The sequence below is a fragment of the Myxine glutinosa genome, chromosome 1, assembly GCF_964187855.1.
Source record: "Myxine glutinosa chromosome 1, kmMyxGlut1.1, whole genome shotgun sequence".
NCBI classification, from domain to species: domain Eukaryota; kingdom Metazoa; phylum Chordata; class Myxini; order Myxiniformes; family Myxinidae; genus Myxine; species Myxine glutinosa.
In genome coordinates this window covers 367,350,444-367,371,546 of record NC_136261.1, presented here as the reverse complement: position 1 = coordinate 367,371,546, position 21,103 = coordinate 367,350,444, and the positions used below count along the sequence as shown (strand labels likewise).

At 45.8% G+C, this 21,103-nt stretch overlaps 1 protein-coding gene across 3 annotated transcripts in view; it reads right to left on the bottom strand.

Moving 5' to 3' along the window:
- Positions 1-21,103, bottom strand: part of LOC144889522 (uncharacterized) — a 37,538-nt gene that overhangs the window by 11,085 nt on the left and 5,350 nt on the right. Inside the window, exons 2-3 of one of the 3 annotated variants that reach the window (XM_078770081.1) lie at positions 11,714-12,146; positions 4,090-7,305 (exon numbers count right to left, since the gene is read on the bottom strand). In XM_078770081.1, the coding sequence (XP_078626207.1) occupies positions 4,651-7,305; positions 11,714-11,914 (2,856 nt within the window). In that variant the 5' untranslated portion in view covers positions 11,915-12,146 and the 3' untranslated portion in view covers positions 4,090-4,650. Of the gene's footprint in view, positions 1-4,089; positions 7,306-11,713; positions 12,147-21,103 lie in introns of those variants that run through there. The other 2 variants (XM_078770080.1, XM_078770082.1) reach the window with 2 other exon arrangements.

The window sequence follows — 21,103 nt, the reverse complement described above, 5'->3', positions numbered from 1 at the left end:
ATCTACTTTCTCAACAATCCTCTCCAAGATGTTCTGTCGCTCAAGCTTTTGGGTCTCACTATCTGCCATGATCTTTCTTGGGAAAACCACATTTCCAAGCTGGCCTCCAAAGCCAGTCGCCGACTGGGCATCCTCCATCGTGCGAAGTCCTTCCTTGGCACACCTGATCTCCTCACCACATACAAGGCTTTCATCCGCAGCTCAATGGAATACTGTTCCCCCCTCTGGGCCGCTGCTCCTGCCTCACACCTAGCTCAGCTTCATGCTGTTGAAACCAAAGCTTTCAGAATCATTGGAATCTCCTGCGATGAAGCAAACTCTGAGGGCCTTTCACTCACTCACCGCAGGCAGGTTGATGGTCTTTCTGTCTTTTACCGACTCCTCTCCGGCCTTGCTCCCCCAGCTCTCTCTGTGCTCTGTCCCCGTAATATTCCCACAGGTCGCACAAGATCTGCCAGCAACCCTCTTATGGTTAAACTGCCAAAATCTAGGCTCTGCTCACCTTCACTCTTTCATTCCACTTTTCTCCCACCTCTGAAACAAACTCCCACACTCCCTTCAATCCCACTCCTCCCTCCAGGTCTTTAAAACAGTTGTTCACCACCATCTCTTATCTTCCCCCATCCATCCATCCATCTTCCATTATTCACTTCTGGGTCATTCGCCTAGCAGGCTGAGCTGAGTCGGTCGTCCTGTGTATTTGATCGATTCTGTTGGATGTAGCGTGTGCTGTCGTGTTGTGCTTTGTGTGAATGATTGTGATGGATCCCTGTTTCGTTTCCTGACTTATGGCGGCGTGTCTGCCCATGAGATTTGCAGTACTTTGGTTTTTCTCGCCACCAAGTTGAAAATTTCGAACTGTAAGTACCCGCCATGTTTTTTTTTTGAGCCTCACGCGGCCCCGGTGTGCGCCTCTCAAGACAGTCCTTTTCCCCGTCTCGCCCCATCGCCCGCCCCATCGCTCATCCCACCACTTGTCCCATCGCACGCCCCATCGCACGCCCCATCGCACGCCCCATCGCCCGGCCCATCGCATGCCCCATGGCTCTCCCCACGGCTCTCCCCACCTCTGCACGCAACGCTGCATGTACCGAGCTCGACTATTCGCTCTAACTCCTCCATCCCGAGGCCTATTCGCGACACGCGGCAAAAACTTTTGTCTTTAACCAACACCACTTGATTGACTCCTGGACTCCTGTCAGGCCTCAGAGAACTTGAAATCAGCGTTGGTCTCCCGAGAAAACGCACAAAGCGAGGCGGGAGGAGAAAGCAGAGAAAAATACCGATTGTGATTTCTCTTCGTGACCAGCGACGGCCCGGCCCACATTTTAATAATTCCTGCGAAAAAGTGTCCCCTGTCAACTTCAATAACCTCAACTATCCCTGTAGAACCTACACAGCACCAAAACAACACCGTTCTGACCTGTCTATCACCTTATTCAATGCTCAGTCAGTGAGTAGTCCTGAAAAGCGAACCAAAATTACCTCTTTTGTTCAAGATAATGATATCGATGTGCTTTTTCTGACCGAAACTTGGCTCCGACCCAGTGGCGACGAAGTGAGGTGTGCTGATCTCACCCCACCTGGATACACCCTGCAGTCATATTCCTCGCTCCTCCAGGGGTGGGGGCATGGCTGTTATTTACAGAGACAACTTCTCTCCCTTTGTCTCCTTCACCACGACTTTTTCGTTCGACCATTCATCCTATGATCTAGCCCATGTCACCTTCACTCTGTCAGAAAACACTCTTCATTTCTTCTGCCTCTACCGACCTCCACCTAACCGGAAAAACAAGCTTACTGACTCTATGTTCGTGACCCAGCTTCCTAATCTGCTCGACTACTGCAATACTCTTCCTGGTTTCGTCTTGATTCTTGGAGATTTCAACGTCCACTACGACCAACCGCAACATCCTCTCACTTCAAAGATCATTGACCTTTCTACTTTTAGTCTGTCTCAGTCTGTCTCCCAACCTACACATGTTAAAGGACACATCCTGGATTGGTTAGTGCACAGATGCGATGATCAGTTGATGCAGTCCACGTCAGTGACCTGTGCTATCACCTCAGACCACTTCTGTGTCACCAGCCACCTGAGTATTGCTGTTCCTCGTCTTCAGCCCACCTTCATCACTGCCCGCAACATTCGTGCCATCGACTGTTCCACCTTTAAAGAGGACCTTCACACCCGTCTCTCTGGCCGTTCCTATGTCACTGCAGAAGACCTCGACTGTTGCCTCCGCACAGCGTTGGACTGTCATGCTCCAGCGACATGGCGCGCCGTTCCCAGACGCAGGAGTACTCCGTGGTTCAGCGCAGTCAGCGACGAAGTCAGGGCTGCCAAAAAGGAACGACGACGTGCCGAAAGACAGTGGCTGAAGACTGGCCTCACAGTCCATAAACAGTTGTATAACATAGCTAAAAGACTCGTCATAAAAATCATTCTGAAAGCAAAAACGTCATATATTTCTGATCGGAGTACTAGGAGCTCCTCCTGCAATCAGCTGAACGATGCTAAAACAGAGTCTTATGATTGTAAGATCGCACAGATGTCCTCTACAATGTTCACTTCCTACCACTATTCATGTTGGTGAAACCGATGTAAACTTTGTTTCTTCGGCCAAGAACCTTGGTGTGGTTTTCGACAAACATGACATTTTCCAAGCAAGTACTTCAAACTTGCAAATCAGCATACTTTCAGCTACGAAAGATCGCATCCATTTGCCACTTTCTTACTCCTCAAGCTGCTCTAACTCTGGTCTGTGCCCTTGTCCTCTCAAGGCTAGACTATTGTAATTCTTTGTATGCTGGCTGCCCTCAGTTTCTCTTGGATAAGTTACAAAAGGTTCAAAACTCTGCCGCTCGTCTTGTCTGTAAGGCGAAGAAGTCTGACCATGTTACTCCGCTTCTTGAATCTTTACACTGGCTGCCTGTCTCTGCTCGTGTGCAATACAAAATTTGCACACTATGTTATAAATCATTGTGTGGAACGGGACCTCACTATCTCTCCGATTTGCTCACTCTCTCTGAACCTCGGCGACGGCTTCGTTCAAGTGACGACTATGACCCTAGAGCCGCCGCGCACCAGGCACCAAGTCGTTTGGCGAGAAATCCTTTTCCTTTGCTGCACCTCTGCTCTGGAATGACTTGCCTTCCTCTGTTCGACATGTTGACTCTCTTCCTGCCTTTAAAATCTCCCTCAAAACCGATCTGTTTCACAAGTCTTTCAAAGTCCAAGTCCTGTTTTCCCTTTGGTTTGAGGTGGGACAGAGATCGAGAGTATGTCTGTGTACATGTGCGGGGGAGGGAGGGAAGGAGGAAGGGGAGTACACATCTGTGGGTTTTGAATGGGGAGGGAGAGGAATAGGGCAAGAGTGAAGGTGTGTCTGTGTGTGTGTATGTTGTGTGTGTGTGTGTGTGTGTGTGTGTGTGTGTGTGTGTGTGTGTGTGTGTGTGTGTGTGTGTGTGTGTGTGTGTGTGTGTGTGTGTGCGGTGTGTGTGCGTTCGCATGATAATGTAAAGCACCATGAGGGTAGTTTACTCTGCTTGATGGGGCTATATAAGACTCCTTTATTATTATTATTATTATCCAAAACCTTGATCTTTTCTACCCCCGCTAATTCACCCCAGATACACTTTTTTTTAAATTCCAACTTCTTTCCTGGAAGTCCTTGCAGTGTTCATGTGTTTTATACCTCTCCCAACTCACCCCAAGCCCTCCCCCTCCCACATTTCTGCCGATGTCCTTGCTCTCAAATGTTCTGTTTGTGTCCTTCCCCCTCTCCCCCCAACTTGTCTACCGCTCCCCTTATTTTTGTGTTTTATGTGTCGGTTTGACTTTTTAGTGCAGCGGCATAGCAAACCAATTGTGCATTTTGTGATGGAAGCACCAAATTTGGCAGAATGATAGAATATTATATGGAGAACATTTTCAGATATGGAACCACTTTGGAATTCACCCCAATGTGGCCGCCATATTGGATTTCAAAATGGCGGCTTAAAAATCTTTAATTACAAATATTTCTGGTTCTATACCAGCTACAGCCTTGATTTTAGTGTCTGGATGTACAAACTTGAGGTCAAGGAATTGAATGGTTCTACTTAGAAGTTGATTTACTGACGCCATATTGGATTCCAAGATGGCGGCTTCCGAAAATCTGCTGACCGATATCTCTGGTTCTATGCCAGCTAGATACTTGATTCTGGTGTCTAGATGTACATTTCTGAGGTCAATGAATTGAATGGTTGTATTGAAATATGTTTTAATGCACATAAGCAACTGATAATCCCATATTACGTACATTGTATACACACGTTCAGCAAGAGAACTAGCGAGCGTATTGCATCAAGTCATGCCAAGTGTCACAGTTCCAACTCAATGTGAGCAGTCACCATCACAGGCACACAGTGCTGTGCATTTCAGAGCCGCTTTCTTGCACTTGCATCTCCCACTGCAACCGTTTTCGCACCCACAACAGATGAGTTCATAGCAGGATTTGGCAGCTTCTGGTAGTGTTGTCCACAGAGGATCGAACTGTCCGTCATTGTCCACCCACCCCCAGTCGCATGGTGATGGGAGATAGCAGTGTGGGACAAGAGACTGTCCCCAACAATGTCCACCCTGGTAAGTTGCTCTCTTCACGTGTTGTACTAGGGCGGCCTGTGTTGGAGGTATTGCTTCAATGGATCGAGATTTCTTTGCAAAGAGTTTCTTTCTTGCCAGAACGAGTAACGAGTAACGAGTAACGAAAGTAACCAGGGTAACCAGCGAGCATAGTGGATATGGTCCAATGCAGCGAACCATGCAGCTAGCTCTGGTAGGGTGTCCATGTACAGCGTGAAGTTGGACTCTCTCAGTGAACGTATGTAGAGGAGTATACAGAGCTCCAGGTTAAGTACAGTGGCCCAGTACTGAAACTGTGGACATGCCACTGCTCTCTGGTCACACCATGCCTCGAACTCCAATGGTTCCTCATCTCTTGCAGTTGCTCTTTCGTTGTATATGTCATATGCACGATGCTGCAGTATGTGTAGGGCAGCAACAGTTACTTGGTGGGCGCGTCTTGTACGGCTGACGTGAGCTGCACGCAAGAAGGAGTCTGCTGTGCCAGCTGTTGCTATCTCTGCCTGAACCAATGCCTGTGTCCAACCGCTGCCTTGCAGCCAGTCTCCTGCTGTCTTCAAAGCTGCCATCTCTGTGTGTAGACCACCCAGCATGACCACAAAGAGATCTTCACCATGTGTGTCTGGCCAGTTCCATTGCACCTGCTTGGCGATCGCATAAAGTGGTTGGTCCAGTGTGACGACGGGTATCTGTCCAGGGTTTAGCTCATTGATCGCTGCTTTCACGACATCCATGGCATGGCGGATCATTGGCACTGAGTGGGCTTGGTCATGGAAGAGGGGAAGCAAGGCAGTGGGTGTGACTGTGATACTAGTATCCTTGGCCGATTGGTTCTCTGCGTGATGTGCAGCCCAAGAAATGTTTCCTGGATTCTGTGTGTCACCACTGTCACATGCATCCTTCACAGTCTGGAGCCACCTCTTCTCTTTATCCAGTTCAGCTTGTGCAGGATTCCTCTGCAGCGACGCCTGGGTTCCAGCTGGTACAGGGTGGCTTTTGGCAAGTGAACTAACTGGTTGTACATCTGTGTAATACCGTGGAAGGTCCTCCACAGTCTTGACATTTGAGACACCCCTGATGATGACAATACCTCGGTCTGTGCCCTGATTGTCATAGTCTGGATGTTGTATCAATGAAATACCAGTTCCGTGGAAGGAGTCGTGTGCTGTCGTGGAACTGGGATTGTGGTCTATATTATCCACAGCTGATGTGGTGAACACTCCACCGCGGAGCTTTGGGGGACAGACCACCTTCTCCGCCCGAAAGCGCTGACAGACCCCGTTCCCCAGCTCTGCAGAGATCCGTAGCACTCTATCATAGGCAATGCTGATCCCTAGTCCAGATAATGTGTCAACCAGTTCCCTCTTTCTCGTATGGGCTTGAAGCATCAAGCCAAGATATATTGGCAAAGGAGTCTCTTGACTAATGCTGTGTCGTACGTCTGTGCCTGCACCTCTCCTCTCATGCTTCACACTGTTGTATTTGAGAAGTTGAGCTATTGTCACAGACGCCGATGCCGATGACTGACATGCCTGATCTTTGATGCCTGCGCCCTCTAAAATCATGGAGACCATTGTCAGCAGCAGTTGTGGCACAGACTCTTCTTGACATTTGTTTGAGAAGGACCCATTGAAAGGCTGAGATGACTGGAACATATCCTTCCTTATAATCCCTGCAGCTCGTGCCAGGTGCACAACATCACTGTCAATATCATGTTGACATGCCTTGGCTAATGCACTGCCAATGTCTTCCTGAAACACCAGCAGGACATCTCTTCCCTGCCTGTGCTCCTGCAGATCAGGGAAGTGTGCCAGGATACGCTCCTTGAGTCTGGTTGTATGGACTCGTGTTTCCAGCACAACTCCGAACTGTTCCATTCTCATTGTGTAGAGCTTGGTGAGGTCTGCCATCTTGAATACAGGAGCAGTGTCTTCTTCTTTAGCAGTTTCCTCTATGTACATTACCAGTTCAGCAAGGACTATTGCTGAAATGACATCTACCGTGCTCTGGCTTTGCTCAGCAAGCTTTTTTGCTGCCCTCACGCGGTTGTATAGGGATGTCAAACATTTCTTATGGTACTTGGCCTCTCTTGCGACCATGTCCCCAGCACTCAGTTGGGCTAACAAAGTGGTATCCTGAAGAAACTCTGCAGCCTTGCGAACGTGTTTATCTAGTTCCAATGTCGCTGCTTGATGAAACTCCAAACCAAGCTCTTGCTGGCAGAAGAAGCACAAATTGTCGCATATGCTATCAACACAAGCTGCCTGAGACCTAGTAAGCTTGTACTTATCTGTGATTGTACTGGGGATAGGGCTTCCCTCTGGATGACTTCTCTTCTGTACCCGCTGTAGCTTGGTAGTGTTATATTTCACCCTGCATGACTTGTGCCACTTGGCTTGGTGGGCAGCTAGAGTGGCAGCTATCCCTTGGCCTTCATCCAGTCGTTGCAAGTCCACGTCTTGTGGCAGCTTGCCTAGTTTATTGAATGCTGATAGATTGTCTTCAAGTGTCTTGTATCCAGCACCTGCATCAGTTCTTTTCGTGACAGCAGGACACTGTAGGGACTCTCCTATATCAACTTGACACAGAACACAGAGTTCCCAGTCCAGTGGCGTCTTTGGCGTTGAAGTTACATGCTTGGTAACATGAACTAACTTGAACTGCTTCGACATGATTGAAACCTGGATGGAGCAAACAAACAAAAAAGTCGTTTAATTAGGGGTTAATCAACGGACCAGCATGTTTTATCTACAGGACAATACACGACCCCCCCTGAAATTTGACACCAAATGACCTCTTTTAGGGGTATTTTTGGCCGAAATTTTCAAATTTTTCACTCCCCAGACCTCTAGATGTTTCCTTGAGCTCAGAATCGCCGCTGTAATGTGTCTACTGATGTTAGAAAAGATATAGGGTGAATGGGGCAATAATTGTGCCTGTAGGATTTGTTTCCGCCACCCCCCCTAAGGGTTACAGATTTTTTAAGCCGCCATTTTGAAATCCAATATGGCGGCGACCTTGGGTGAATTTCAAAGTGGTTCCATATCTGAAAATGTTCTAAATATAACATTCTATCATTGTGCCAAATTTGGTGCTTCCATCACAAAATGCACAATTCTTCTTAAATTTTTGCTATGCCGCTGCACTATTTTGTGTGATTCGTCTTCGCTCTTTCACGAGCATCGATCTTGTATACAAAAAAAAAAAGGAAAAAAAAAGGGTGGGGGTGGGGGCCCGAGGTTATTTGCCTCGGGGCCCATGCTGGCTCTCGACACCACTGGTCATGGGTAGGAGGAGACAAGGTTCCTGAGTAGGTAGTATATAGTGTTGAGTACAACAACAACAACAACAACAACAACAACAACAACAACAGGCATTTTAAGGCCATTTCCCTGGAAGAGTGGGGGTTAGCCTTGCGCTCCCCATGACAATCTTCTCCATTTTGCCCTATTTTCTGCATCTCCCCTTGTTAAACCCCTTGCCCGCATTTCTTCTTCGACCATTTTTAGCCAAGTCTTTCTTGGTCTTCCCCGTCCTCTACTTCCTTCTACATTCATTTCCATCACTCTTCTCAACCAGTCACTTTCATCCTTCCTCAACACATGACCAAACCATCTCAAACTGTTTCTCCTCACAGCATCCATCACAGGCTCTATTCCCATCATCTTTCGCAATTCATCATTTGTCTTCCTCTCTCTCAACGATACTCCACACATCCACTGAACCATTCACATTTCCACACTTTCCAACCTTTGTTGCTGCTCTACGTTCATTTCCCATGTCTCGCTCCCATAAATCATAACACTTCTCACACATGCGGCATACACCTTTCCCTTCAGCTTTAAGGACACTCCCCATCTCGTCAGCATGCCACTCAGTTCCCGAAACTTCTTCCTTGCACATCTCACTCCAGTAACCATTGCCGAGTCTGATCCACCTTCTCCATTCAGCATGTCTCCTTGGTAACAAAATGTTTTCACACCTTCCAGCTTCACGCCGTCTCCAAGATCCAACTCAACATTTCCTCCATCTGCAGCTCCCTCTGTGCACACCTTACACTTGAATGTAGCTGCCACACTTGTTAATGACCCACTCAAACCACTACATTTTTGATGAACCCAGTCAGCGCACATTGTACTTTGAATGGAATTCACTCCGACACCCTTCCTGCTAACAGCACACGGCCCTTTCCCAGTTCTTTCCACCTCACCACGTGCTTTCCCACTTGCTATCACCTTCGTTTTTCCGATATTCACCTTCAGACCTTTTGACTGCATACATTCCTTCCACTTGTTCATCTTCTCCTTCAGTCCATCCATACTTTCTGCAATCAACACCAGATCATCTGCAAACAAGAACTCTGACAGTAAATCCTCCTTTACGTTCCGAGCCAGCACCTCCATCATAGCTACAAATAGTAGTGGACTTAGTACCGACCCCTGATGCACTCACACCTTCACCTCAAACTCACCACTGTTCCCGTCCTTCGTCCTTACAGCTGTGCGCGCTCTTTTGTACATTGCCATCACTACTCTGATCAACCATTCCTCCACTCCTAACTTCCTGAATACCCATTTCACTACTTCACGTGGAACCCTATCGAATGCTTTCTCCAGATCAACAAACCCAAGAAACAACTTCTTCCTCTTCTCCATGTACTTCTCCTGCAACTGCCTCACAATAAAAAGCACGTCTGTCATTCCTCTTCCTGGCATAAATCCAAACTGCATTTCATCAATCTTCACTTTCTTCCTTATCCTCCTCTCCGACACCCTTTCCAATACTTTCATTCCATGCTCCAATAACTTTATCGCTCAATACGAGCCACAGACCAGAGGCTCACCTTTCCCCTTGTATGGAGGGACGAGGGTACTCAGTTCCCAATCCACGAGAATGCAGCCTTCTTTCACCACCAGATCGCAGATCTCTGTCATTCTCTTCACACCCAAATTTCCCGCTGCCTTCAACATATCTCCCACAACTCCCGTCGGCCCTCCCACTTTTCTACGCTTCATTGCTTTTATCGCTTCCTCAACTTCCTTCTCGGTTATCTTCTCTGCCGGTCCTAAAACTGGGTTACTCTCTATGTTACCATCCCATTCATTCTCTGCATTCAACAGTATTTCCATATATCTCTTCGATCTTCCTTTAATTCCATCTGGGTCCACCTGTTGAGTCCATCTGTTGAATCATCTGCCTAAATGCTTAATTGAGAAAGATACAATGAGGCAGATCATTGATATATACACAAAGAATTAAGTTAAGCACCCCTACACAAAGAATTAAGTTAAGCACCCCCTAATCCTGTCCTGAACCTGAACCCCCTCGAGCACGTTTGGGACATGTTGGGACGACAAATTGCGAAGATGGTCCCTCCAATAGCCAATCTGGATGAATTGGAACGTGCATTACATCGGGAATGGAACAACCTGCCACAGCAACGCATACGACGGCTTACAGGGTCTATGAGACGTAGGGTTGAGTCAGTGATCCGATCACGTGGGTCCTACACACGTTATTGACGCAAAGATCGCTAGAGGTCTTCTCAGAACAATGACTGTACGTTAGAAAACATAAACGTCATCCACACTGTCCGTGATGGACCTATAGCTCCATACTTAAATTGAGGTGAAAATATGCCTAAAATTCCCAAAAAATTTCACCTTAAATTATTCAGAATAAAATATTGAAAACGGCATGATTGTTATGTTTTTATGTGACCATAATATCACTTCTCCAGAAAATATAGCAATATCATGGGTATATTACACTGTTTTGACGACAACAAACTTGTAATGTGCGAGGTTGTAAAAAAACGGGGGGGGTGCTTAACTTAATTCTTTGTGTATATAACATGAACAATATTGGACCTAACACAGACAGACAGACACCTGAGGACTCACATTCGTATTACGGAAAGGGGATTACTGTCCCTCATGTACCACAGATATTTGACGATTTAGAATGAAGTCAGTGATTGTATTAAGCAATTTTCAAGAAATGTCGGATTATTTTAGCCTTTGAGATGTCGAGAGCAACAGCCCTGGTTTTTCCACAATGATCTGAAGTCCCATTCACTTATTCAGTGATTCGGGATAGAAAATCACCAGTAGACCTTGACTGTCTAAAGCCATACTGAACATCAGTTTGGAGGTTGTGGGTTTCCAGATGAGTCATAAGTTGTTCTATCAAGGACTCAAAGACTTTGGTCATAATGGTTAGAAGGCTAACAGGCCGATAGTTATAAGGATCTGATTACTCACTGTTGCCTTTAAAGACAGGGACGACAGAAGCCTGCTTCCAGCTAAGTGGAAACACATACTTTGACATGCACAAGCAATAGAGTTTTGAGAGAACAGAAGATAGCTCAAGTGAACACATCTTCAAAGCAATTGTAGGGATTCTATCTGGTGCAGTAGATTTTCAAATGTCAGGCCTTTGAATAATCTTAGCATCTTTCCTGGGTGTGCTGATGATAGTGGAAAGCCTGGTATAAATACGGGAAGGGCAAACAGGCATTGTTTGTCTGTGGTCTTCAAGTGTGGAGTTTGTAGCAAAAGCTCAGCAAAGAGGTTGACTTTATTAATAGTTGAAGTAAGCACTTCAGGGCGTGAACAAACTTTGGTACATCACGGGTGATGAAGGTTGTGATCAAGTTTCATCGAAATCATCTGTGTAGTTCTAATTTGGGGGGCTGCATTGGGTCAAACCTGGACCCTCTTTGACCCCCAGTAGACTCCCTGAGACCTCCATTTTTTTTTAATGCCGTGAACAAACTTGAGTTCCAACACAGAAAATATAATCTTAGCCAAGTTTGGTCACAATCCCATCAACAGTTTTGGAGAAGAGGTTAAAAGTTTTCGGACAGACTGACGACGCGCCATCCCATAAGCTCCCCGGAAATATGTTCCAGTTGAGCTAAAAAGTACGTATATCGTTACCTTGTACCCCACATCAAAAACCCATTCATATTAGACAATACAAAACTGTACCAATAGAGATTATACAAGTTAAAAGAACACAAAAAAACAATGGTAGAAGATCAAGATATTTGTTGACATGCGATGTCGTATTAAAAATGTCACATACCAGACATGGGTCTTGATGTTTCATGCTGAGAGCGGAGGCTGCAGACATCACTGAACTCGATTCCAGAGAACCCAGAAACGTTGTCCCGGTGCACATTTTGGGATCCGAAAATCTTTTCACACAAACTGGAAAGTTCCCGAATAACATTCTCCAAGTTGACGAAAATGCTTCCCAAAAGAGAAGAACCAGCAATCTGGACATCTTGCGGCTTCGAAAAAGAATTCATAAATTTACAGAAGTCAGTATACATTGCAAATTGTAATTTCTCTTTGGAGAGAGAGAGGATCTCGGTCCGCAATGCATCCGACTCAGTACAAGCCCGAATAACCTTCCGATTCTCAATTCCAAGCTTATCTATCACCGCTTGGGCTGTTTCTGCTCTCAGGCCTCGGGACTTGAGCCATTCGAAGAAGCTCTTCATTTCACTGATGACCTGCCAAGGATACAATGCTTATGTTAATCACAGAAAAGTTATGCTTGTTATATTCTTTACTCTGTTTGGAATTTTTGTGAGTTATTTCCATTGCCAATCCAATCAATTATATTATCCAATAAATGCGGGCTTTTCCATAGTTTGTTCACCGCTGTGTCCCATTTTGTAAGTTTTCTTATCAATCAGCATCTAATGAATGTGAGTTTTTATATACAGAAACAAAAATAAACCCCGAGTAAACTAGGAGTCCATTCGGCTCATTATGCTGCACCACACCAACACCAGACCAAGATTATCTGCCAAAACGATGCAGTTTCATTTGGGGAATGAGGGGGGACATGTGCCTGAGATGATGTGGCACGACCAGGGATATACCAAGCACATCAAATACAAATGGGGAAATACAATTATTTTAATTGTTTAAATTAAAAAAGAGAAAAGCAATATTTTGTGTTATTTTTTCAGAGGTGGGTGGGGGTGGGGGGGGGGGCAGTGTGGGAGGGGATAGGTTTGGGTGATGGCTGTTCGTGGATGACAAGCACACAACATCAAACACACACCATCCCTTGACGAGACCTCCCACAGACACGTCACTCCACTCAGATGCACACAATCACCCAATCCCTACTCAAGTCACAAACGTCTTGCCAATATCCCGATGCTCTTCTATCTCTAAAGCTTCCAGGTACCTATCTAATCATAATTTAAACTTATCTCTTGGTTCTGTTATCACTGCCTTTCTAGGAGACCATACCATGCATTAACTACTCCCGTGGTTCTTAACCTGGGTTCGACCGAACCCCAGGGGTTCAGTGAGCCAGTCTCAGGGGTTCGGCGGAGGTCCTCCGAAAAGCATTGCAATTTCTTTTTTTTGTTTTTAGTTTTGTATCAATTTTGAATCTAAGTGTAATTACGCTTATTATTATTATTAGTATTATTTTGTTGTGTATGTTACGAACGAATGGAAATGTTATTTGTAATTGTATTCCCATCCCATTCATGGTTTCTCTGGTCTGTGTTTAAGATAAGTTGTTTCACACTGACTGTCGTAAGTTGAATCAATGAGCAACTTGCTAATTATTCTGTTGATGATGCTTACTTGCTTACTTACTTACTGGATTTTGGACTTTGCAGGTGTTCGGAAATTCCAGTGAATAGCCTTGATTAGCTTGCCGTGTGCTGTGCGTCATTGGTCGCGCCTTACTTTGGAGTTACTGATTAATTGAAAAGTAAGTTAGAAATGTTTGTGGATATGCAGGGAGGGTTCAGAGTTATATTAAAGTCAAAAGTGGATGGTGATTATAAAATATGATTGAATTACTCAGAAAATTAGGTGGAGGTGATATAACTCCTTTGGTCATAATTAAAAACTAACAATTCACAGTTTTCTATGTAATATTATAATGGGATTTGAGGTGACAGAGTTGAGTAGATAATAAATCGCGTCATCGTAACTATAAGTTATGTTTTCTTCGTTAAAATTTCTCAGTTTTCATAGGGGTACTGATTATATTTAAGCATGTTCCCTTTTTAATTTTTGTCATATAATTATTTGCCCGAACTCAATGAAGATCAGTTTGTTACTTTTTTTTTTTTTGCAGTATGTCGAGCAAAAAAAGGAAGTGGTCGGAGGATTACGTGCGGTACAGGTTCACGTGTTTGATGGAATGGGATGGAAGTCAGCGTCCTCAATGCATTCTTTGCAATGTCAAGTTGAGTAACTCCAACCTCGCAACAGCAAAACTAAGGGAACACTTCAAAAAACTGCACGGCGAGGGGCAGTACAAAGATGCAATGCTGGATGAATTCAAATTGAAGAGAGTCCGATTCGACACAAGTGCTACCTTGCCCACTCTCGGCTTCGTTCCAATTGACAAACCGATCCTCACCGCGTCGTATGAAGTTGCGTACTTGATCGCAAAGCAGGGCAAACCGCACACCGTTGGCGAGACACTCATCAAACCGGCCGCATTGAAGATGGCCAACATCATGCTGGGAAAAGCTGCTGAAAACAAGTTGTCTCTCGTTCCACTCTCAAATGACACCATTAAATGTAGAATCGACGACATGAGCGACGCAATCCTCGCCCAGGTAGTTGCAGATTTAGTCGCGAGCCCGACAAAATTCAGCCTTCAACTCGACAAGACCACCGACGTTTCGAATTTGAGCCAGCTCATCTTATTTGTGTGTTATGTCAAATGAGACGAGATCAAGGAAGACTTTCTGTTCTGCAAACCTCTCACAACAACGACGGAGGCAGGTGACATGAAGAAGCTTGTGGACGACTTCTTCAGAAGCAACGGCCTCTCATGGAACATGGTGTCTGCAGTTTGCTCGGACGGAGCTCCAGCCATGCTGGGATGCAACTCCGGTATTGGAGCACTGGTGAAGGCCGATGCACCACACATCATCGTCATGCACTGCATCCGGCAACAGACACGCGCTGGCATCAAAAACCCTGCCTCCAAAACTGGCCAATGTTCTGAAAATCGTCGTTGAAACTGTGAATTACATGCAAAGCCGTGCTCTGAATCATCGCATCTTCAAAGAGCTGTGCAATGAAATTGGCTATGAATTTGAAGTCCTTCTCTACCACTCTAACGTTCAATGGTTATCACGAGGGAAGGTAGTGAGCCGTGTTTTTGCCTTGCGTGTAGAATTAGCTCCGTTTTTGCGAGAACACCAGCATTGCCATGCAACACACTTCCAAGAGTCAGAGTTCATCCTTGCATTGGCGTACTTGGCTGTCATCTTCGATGCACTCAATCATCTCAATTGCCAGATGCAGGGCGATGTAGTGAATGTCATCGAATCTGAAGAAAAGCTGAGCGCTTTCCGAAAGAAGTTACCGTTGTGGAGGTGGCGAACAGAGAACGACAACTTTGCGAAGTTTTCGCTACTGGACGAGTGCGTGAGCGGGATCGAAGACGAGTCTGAAGTTGGAGGCACTGCTGTACTGGGGGAGCTGAAGCAAGCGATTGCCATGCACTTGGATCAGCTGGGAAAGTCATTCGACGGCCACTTCCCCGACCAAGAGCAATACCCAGCATGGGTGCGGCAGCCGTTTACTTTCGACGTTGCAACGGCAGATGTCAACGACCAATACCTCGACGACCTCATCAAACTTCAGCAGAGCCAGACTCAACAACGACTCTTCGGCACAACAACGTTCTCAACGTTTTGGTGCCGCCAAATGGAAGGGTATCCTCACATCGCCAAAATTGCCCTTGAGATCCTCATGCCGTTCGTCACAACGTATCTCTGCGAGCATGCGTTTTCGAAACTGGTGGACATTAAAACAAAGAAAAGGAGTAGGCTTGCATGCAAAAATGATTTGAGGGTGGCCCTTGCCAAAACAAAACCACGCATTTCCCAGATTGCTTTCCGAAAAGAAGAACAGAAAACGCATTAAGATGCAATTCTTCTTAATTTTTTGGTCAAATTTGAGGGGTTCCGTGAGTTTTCGGTGGGTTTCCTTAGGGTTCGGCACCTTTAAAAACGTTAAGAACCACTGTCCTATGGTATCCATGGAAATCTCCACACATGGCTTGCGGGCTTCCTCTCTGGTCGTAGGCAATGTGTGGCCCTGAATGGATTTCTCTCATCTCCCCTTCCTGCTCTGGCTGGAGTTCCCCAAGGTAGTGTTCTGGGCCCTGTGCTATTTCTGGTCTTCATCAATGATCTCTCCGACTCTCTGGAAAATCCTCTCTATCCCTTTGCTGATGACTCCACTATCTACCGCTCCATTCCTCATCCCTCAGATCGGCAGTCTGCAGCCTCCTCACTCTCTGCATACCTGGACAAAATCACAGACTGGTCAAACAAGTGGAACATGTCTTTCAATTCTGACAAATCTCACACTCTTACTATGTCTCTCCGAAAAGACCGACTGGAAAACCCTCCCATCTACTTTCTCAACAATCCTCTCCAAGAAGTTCTGTCACACAAGCTTTTGGGTCTCACTATCTGCCATGATCGTTCTTGGGAAAACCACATTTCCAAGCTGGCCTCCAAAGCCAGTCCCCGACTGGGCATCCTCCGTCGTGCGAAGTCCTTCCTTGGCACACCTGAGATTCCTCACCACATACAAGGCTTTCATCTGCAGCTCAATGGAATACTGTTACCCCCTCTGGGCCTGTGCTCCTGCCTCACAGCTAGCTCGGCTTCACGCTGTTGAAACCAAAGCTTTCAGAATCATTGGAATCTCCTGCGATGAAGCTAACTCTGATGGCCTTTCACTCACTCACCGCAGGCAGGTTGGTGGTCTTTCTGTCTTCTACCGACTCCTCTCCAGCCTTGCTCCCCCAGCTCTCTGTGCTCTGTCCCCCTAATATTCCCACAGGTCGCACAAGATCGGCCAGCAACCCTCTTATGGTTAAACTGCCAAAATCTAGGCGCTCTGCTTATCCTTCACTCTTTCATTCCCCTTTTCTCCCGCCTCTGGAACAAGCTCCCCCACTCCCTTCAATCCTACTCCTCCCTCCAGATCTTTAAAACAGCTGTTCACCACCATCTCTTATCTTCCCCCATCCAAAACGTTGATCTTTTCTACCCCTGTTAATTCACCCCAAATACATTTATTTAAAATTCCAACTTCTTTCCTGGAAGTCCTTGCAGTGTACATATGTTTTATACTTCTCCTACCTCCCCCCAAGCCCTCTCCCTCCCACATTTCTCTCGATGTCCCTACTCTCAAATGTTCTGTTTGTGTCCTTCCCCCTCTCTCCCCATCTCTCCCCATCTCGTCTAGGACTCCCCTTATTTTGTGTTGTATGTGTCGGTATCACTAATTGTGTGATTAATGTTCGCTCTTTCACGAGCCTCGATCTTGTGTACAAAAAAAATAAAAAAATAAGGTGGATATTTGTTTTTGAAGCCCCTCCCAGACTGGGTGTAGCCACTCCCCTGGACAGACGTTTCACAGACAGACAGCATATTATGTATTTCAATTTAATTTGAAGGTTTAAAGGTGTAAATGCAAAATTATTCCAGTATTTACCACCATTTTATCCAGTGGCTATTGCACCACCTTATCATTCCAACATGTTACAAGAAGACGCATTCTTGGGGGAAAACGCCAGGGGCATAGAAAAGGCCCCTTTATATGGTATGTCTCATGTGGCAAACTACAGAAAAGAAGGGACATTCCAAAAAATTTGATATACATACTGGACAACCATTGTGTTCTTAGGAGGAACCAAGTAATGCTCCAGAAAAGTTCATATGAAGGGGTGCCCTACATCTAGCAAATAAAATAGATTTACTTCTTCATGCAGCTGTATGAATCAAATTGGCGCCCCTTTATTGGTCTAATGGATGAGGCATTAGACTTTCAAGATGGGGATTGTGGGTTCAAGTCCCATCTGGGTTGAATAATTTTTTTCTTTATTTTTCAAATCTTTTATATCGTCTTGAATGAAGTCTTGAACGATAAACAAAATGCAGTTTGTTCGTATTTAAAACGTATTAATTCTTCAACCTGATTTTCAGCATCATTATGAGTAATGTACACAGTTGTATTGGGCCAAATTTTGAGGTACCGAAGCCCTGCAAAAATGTGTCGGCCGTGACATCATCACCAGATGTTATCGACCATCACATCAAATTTGAACATGACACTAACCATTTGAGTTCCCAAAATGAGTGATAAATGAAATATGTTCCTTTTTCAATGATAAATAAATAATACGCCAATTTTAACACACAGAGACACACACACACACACACACACACACACACACACACACACACACACACACACACACACACACACACACACACACACACACACACACACACACACACACACACACACACACACACACACACACACACACACACACACACACACACACACACACACACACACACTTAATTAATTGTACAGTATCGGTTGTTCCTAAACTTAAATAATTTAAAGGATTGTTTTAAATGATGTTAATTTTACAACATCCCATATTCAACTTTATTTAAATTGTAAACCTCAAACATAGTTTCTCCACCGAAAGCAAGAACCTTAAAATGTAAGCAATCGATTTGTTTCCCGACTGCATGGATCATCAGCTGGGCACCGTTCTTCCTCGAGGTTTCAATCCTTTCAGCCCAGGACCTCTCCAAACGGCGGATCTCGGAGACGGTGGGAGGGATTTTCGAAGCTCCACACGTGCTCCACGTTTATCGAAGTTAAGTCTGTTCACAATTGTATTTTGTCGAAACTGTGTTTATCTTTCGGTGTGTGAAGTTATTGTGTGCAACTTTGGTTGTTTCTCGGTGTTTATCTTTCATAAATTGACCGTCTGTTTGCCGTGTCGCGAGCAAGGCCTTTGCCCCGTCGCGAACGATTTGAAATCGAAGTTAAGTGATTGTTCCCATTTGTATTTTCGTTAAAACTGTATTTATTTATGGTGTTGTACGTATATTGTGTCCCGACGAAGATTTTTCGGTGCAAATCTTTCATACCTGTATTGAAAATCGTGTTAAGTCGTGTCGTGTCTTGAGGCCTTGTACAGTATGCACTGTACAACCTTGAGGCTTTGTTTTTCTCTCAGTGGTCCGTCGTTTGTGATCCAATAACTTTCGTTCTCTGTATTCCCAGTCTTTTCACCCATAGCCTACTTCCTTGTGTAAATCTCAACTCAAAAAAAAAAAAAAAAAAAAAAAAAAAAAAAAAAAACACATTTCCTTCTCTTTTCTCATTCGTTTATTCATTCTTATTCGTTCGTTCGTTCTTCGACCACGTGTTTCTCCCCCATTTCCCCAGATAGTTTTCACTCATTAACCTTCAATGTTTACACTTTCCCCTCAAGTTATGTATTCCGTCATATTTTATAACACCTTTTTCTTCTTCTTCTTTAAAAGGCTGCTTTCGACTTGCTCACCAAATCAATTCATCCCAAAAAAAATATCCATCTCCTATAGTGCCTTTTTTCTACATTCCCTAAACTCTCCTGCACTCCATCCTCCATCCAGCGTCCTAAAACGTATTTTTAACTCGAAGGTCACAAGAAACTCATTTTGCAATAAATGTTCGTTTCCCATAAATCGTACACTTTCAAAAATCCAATCTCACCCCTCCCCTCCTAATCTTCCCCATAACCCCTCCCCTCCAAATCTTCCCCATCACCCCTCCCCTCCAAATCTTCCCCATCACCCCTCCCCTCCAAATCTTCCCCATCACCCATCCCTTTCAAATCTCCCCCCTTGCCCCCTCCCTCCTAAACTACCCCCTCACCCCTCCCCGCCAAGACGCCCCCTCGCCCCTCCCCTCCTAGACTCCTGCCTCACCCCTCCCCTCCAAATCTCCCCCATATCCCATCCCTTTCAAATCCCTCCCCTTGTCCCTTCCCTCCCAAACTCCCCCCTCACCACTCCCCTTCAAATCTCCCCACCCTCATTGCTTCTCAATTTCCCCCCTCTCACTCCCCCTCCTCAAAGCGTCCTCCCCGCTTCTTCCCCCTTCAAACTCTCACCTCCATCTCCCCCAACCTTCTGCCTCGCTCTTCCCCCTCCTCAAATAACACCTCATTGTGGCTCACCCAATCACCATGAAACCTTTTGTCCGCCCCATCCTTCCCTTTCTCCGAGCTATTCTGAAATCTCTGACACACCTTCAACAGCTCTCCCTACCTCTTCCACCTCTTCCACATCTTACCCTACCCCTCCTCCCCCCTGTTCTGTATCTGATGCTCCCCCTTCCTCTTCATTAACGGTATGGACCTCAAACATCCGGGGCCTTCGTTCAAACTTAACTGATCTCTCCATACAGGTTGCTTCTGTCAAACCAGACGTGATCTGCTTAACAGAAACTTTCCACCTTTATGATGTCTCTGATTCCATAGTATCTCTCCCGGGCTACTCCCTCCTCCGGTACGATAGACCTGAGCCTCGTCCTGGAGGCGGGGTTGCTATCTTTATCAAAAACTCTCTTCCTCACTCGCCCTGCACTGCACTCTCTCCACCTCACCCCCAGGAATACCTCTGGCTACGGCTTCCCCTTCGCTCCCACCTCTTGTTCATATGTGTGTTGTACCGTCCACCAAACAGTGATGACTCCATCTACATCTCGCTGTCTGATGATATGGACCAACTTCTATCTACTCATCCCAACTCTCTCTTCCTCATATGTGGTGATTTCAACTGTCATCATGACAGTTGGCTGGGTGTGGGTACCTCTCTCACCAGCCATGGCTCCTCAGCAAAGGACTTCTGCGACTCACTGGGACTGACACAATCTGTCAATTTCCCGACCCGGATCTCAGTCAACGGACCATCTTCTCTTCTGGACTTGGTTATGACTAACTTCCCTGAAAATGTCTGCTGCTCTTCTTCTGCTCCGATCGGATCATCTGATCATGCCCTTGTTAAAGTGGACATCTCTCTGACCATCCTCAGGGAGCCTGCTCAGCGTCGACGAGTCTGGCATTTCACTCAGGCCAACTGGCACGGTCTTCAAGCAGCCATCAATCATCTGGACTGGTCTCCCATCTCTACCACCTCTGACATCAACTCATCCTGGGAATTCTTCCAAAGTAAATTGCTCTCTCTCATGCACAGATTTATCCCATCTCGTCTTCAGTTGTCATACCCTTCCTCCCGTCCATGGTACACGGAATCTTGTGGTGAGGCTGTTGCCCAGAAACAACTTGCCTTCGTCTCCTGGAAAGCAAATCCAACGGAAGGAAATCTCATTTCCTTTCACAAAGCCCGAAACAAGTGTGTGTCCACCCTCAGGAGAGCCAGGAAACAATATCTCTCCGTTCTCAAGACCGAACTCTCTTATCTGTCTCCCTCTTCCAAATCCTGGTGGCGTCTGGTCAAATCCGTTTCTGGTGTTTGTTCCCCCTCCATCCCCTCCCTTACCTCAAACGGCTACACAGCTGACTCCGCACGTGAAAAAGCTGAATGCCTCAACTCTGTGTTTGCCTCTAAATCTTGTGTCCCAAACCCATCCCTCTCTG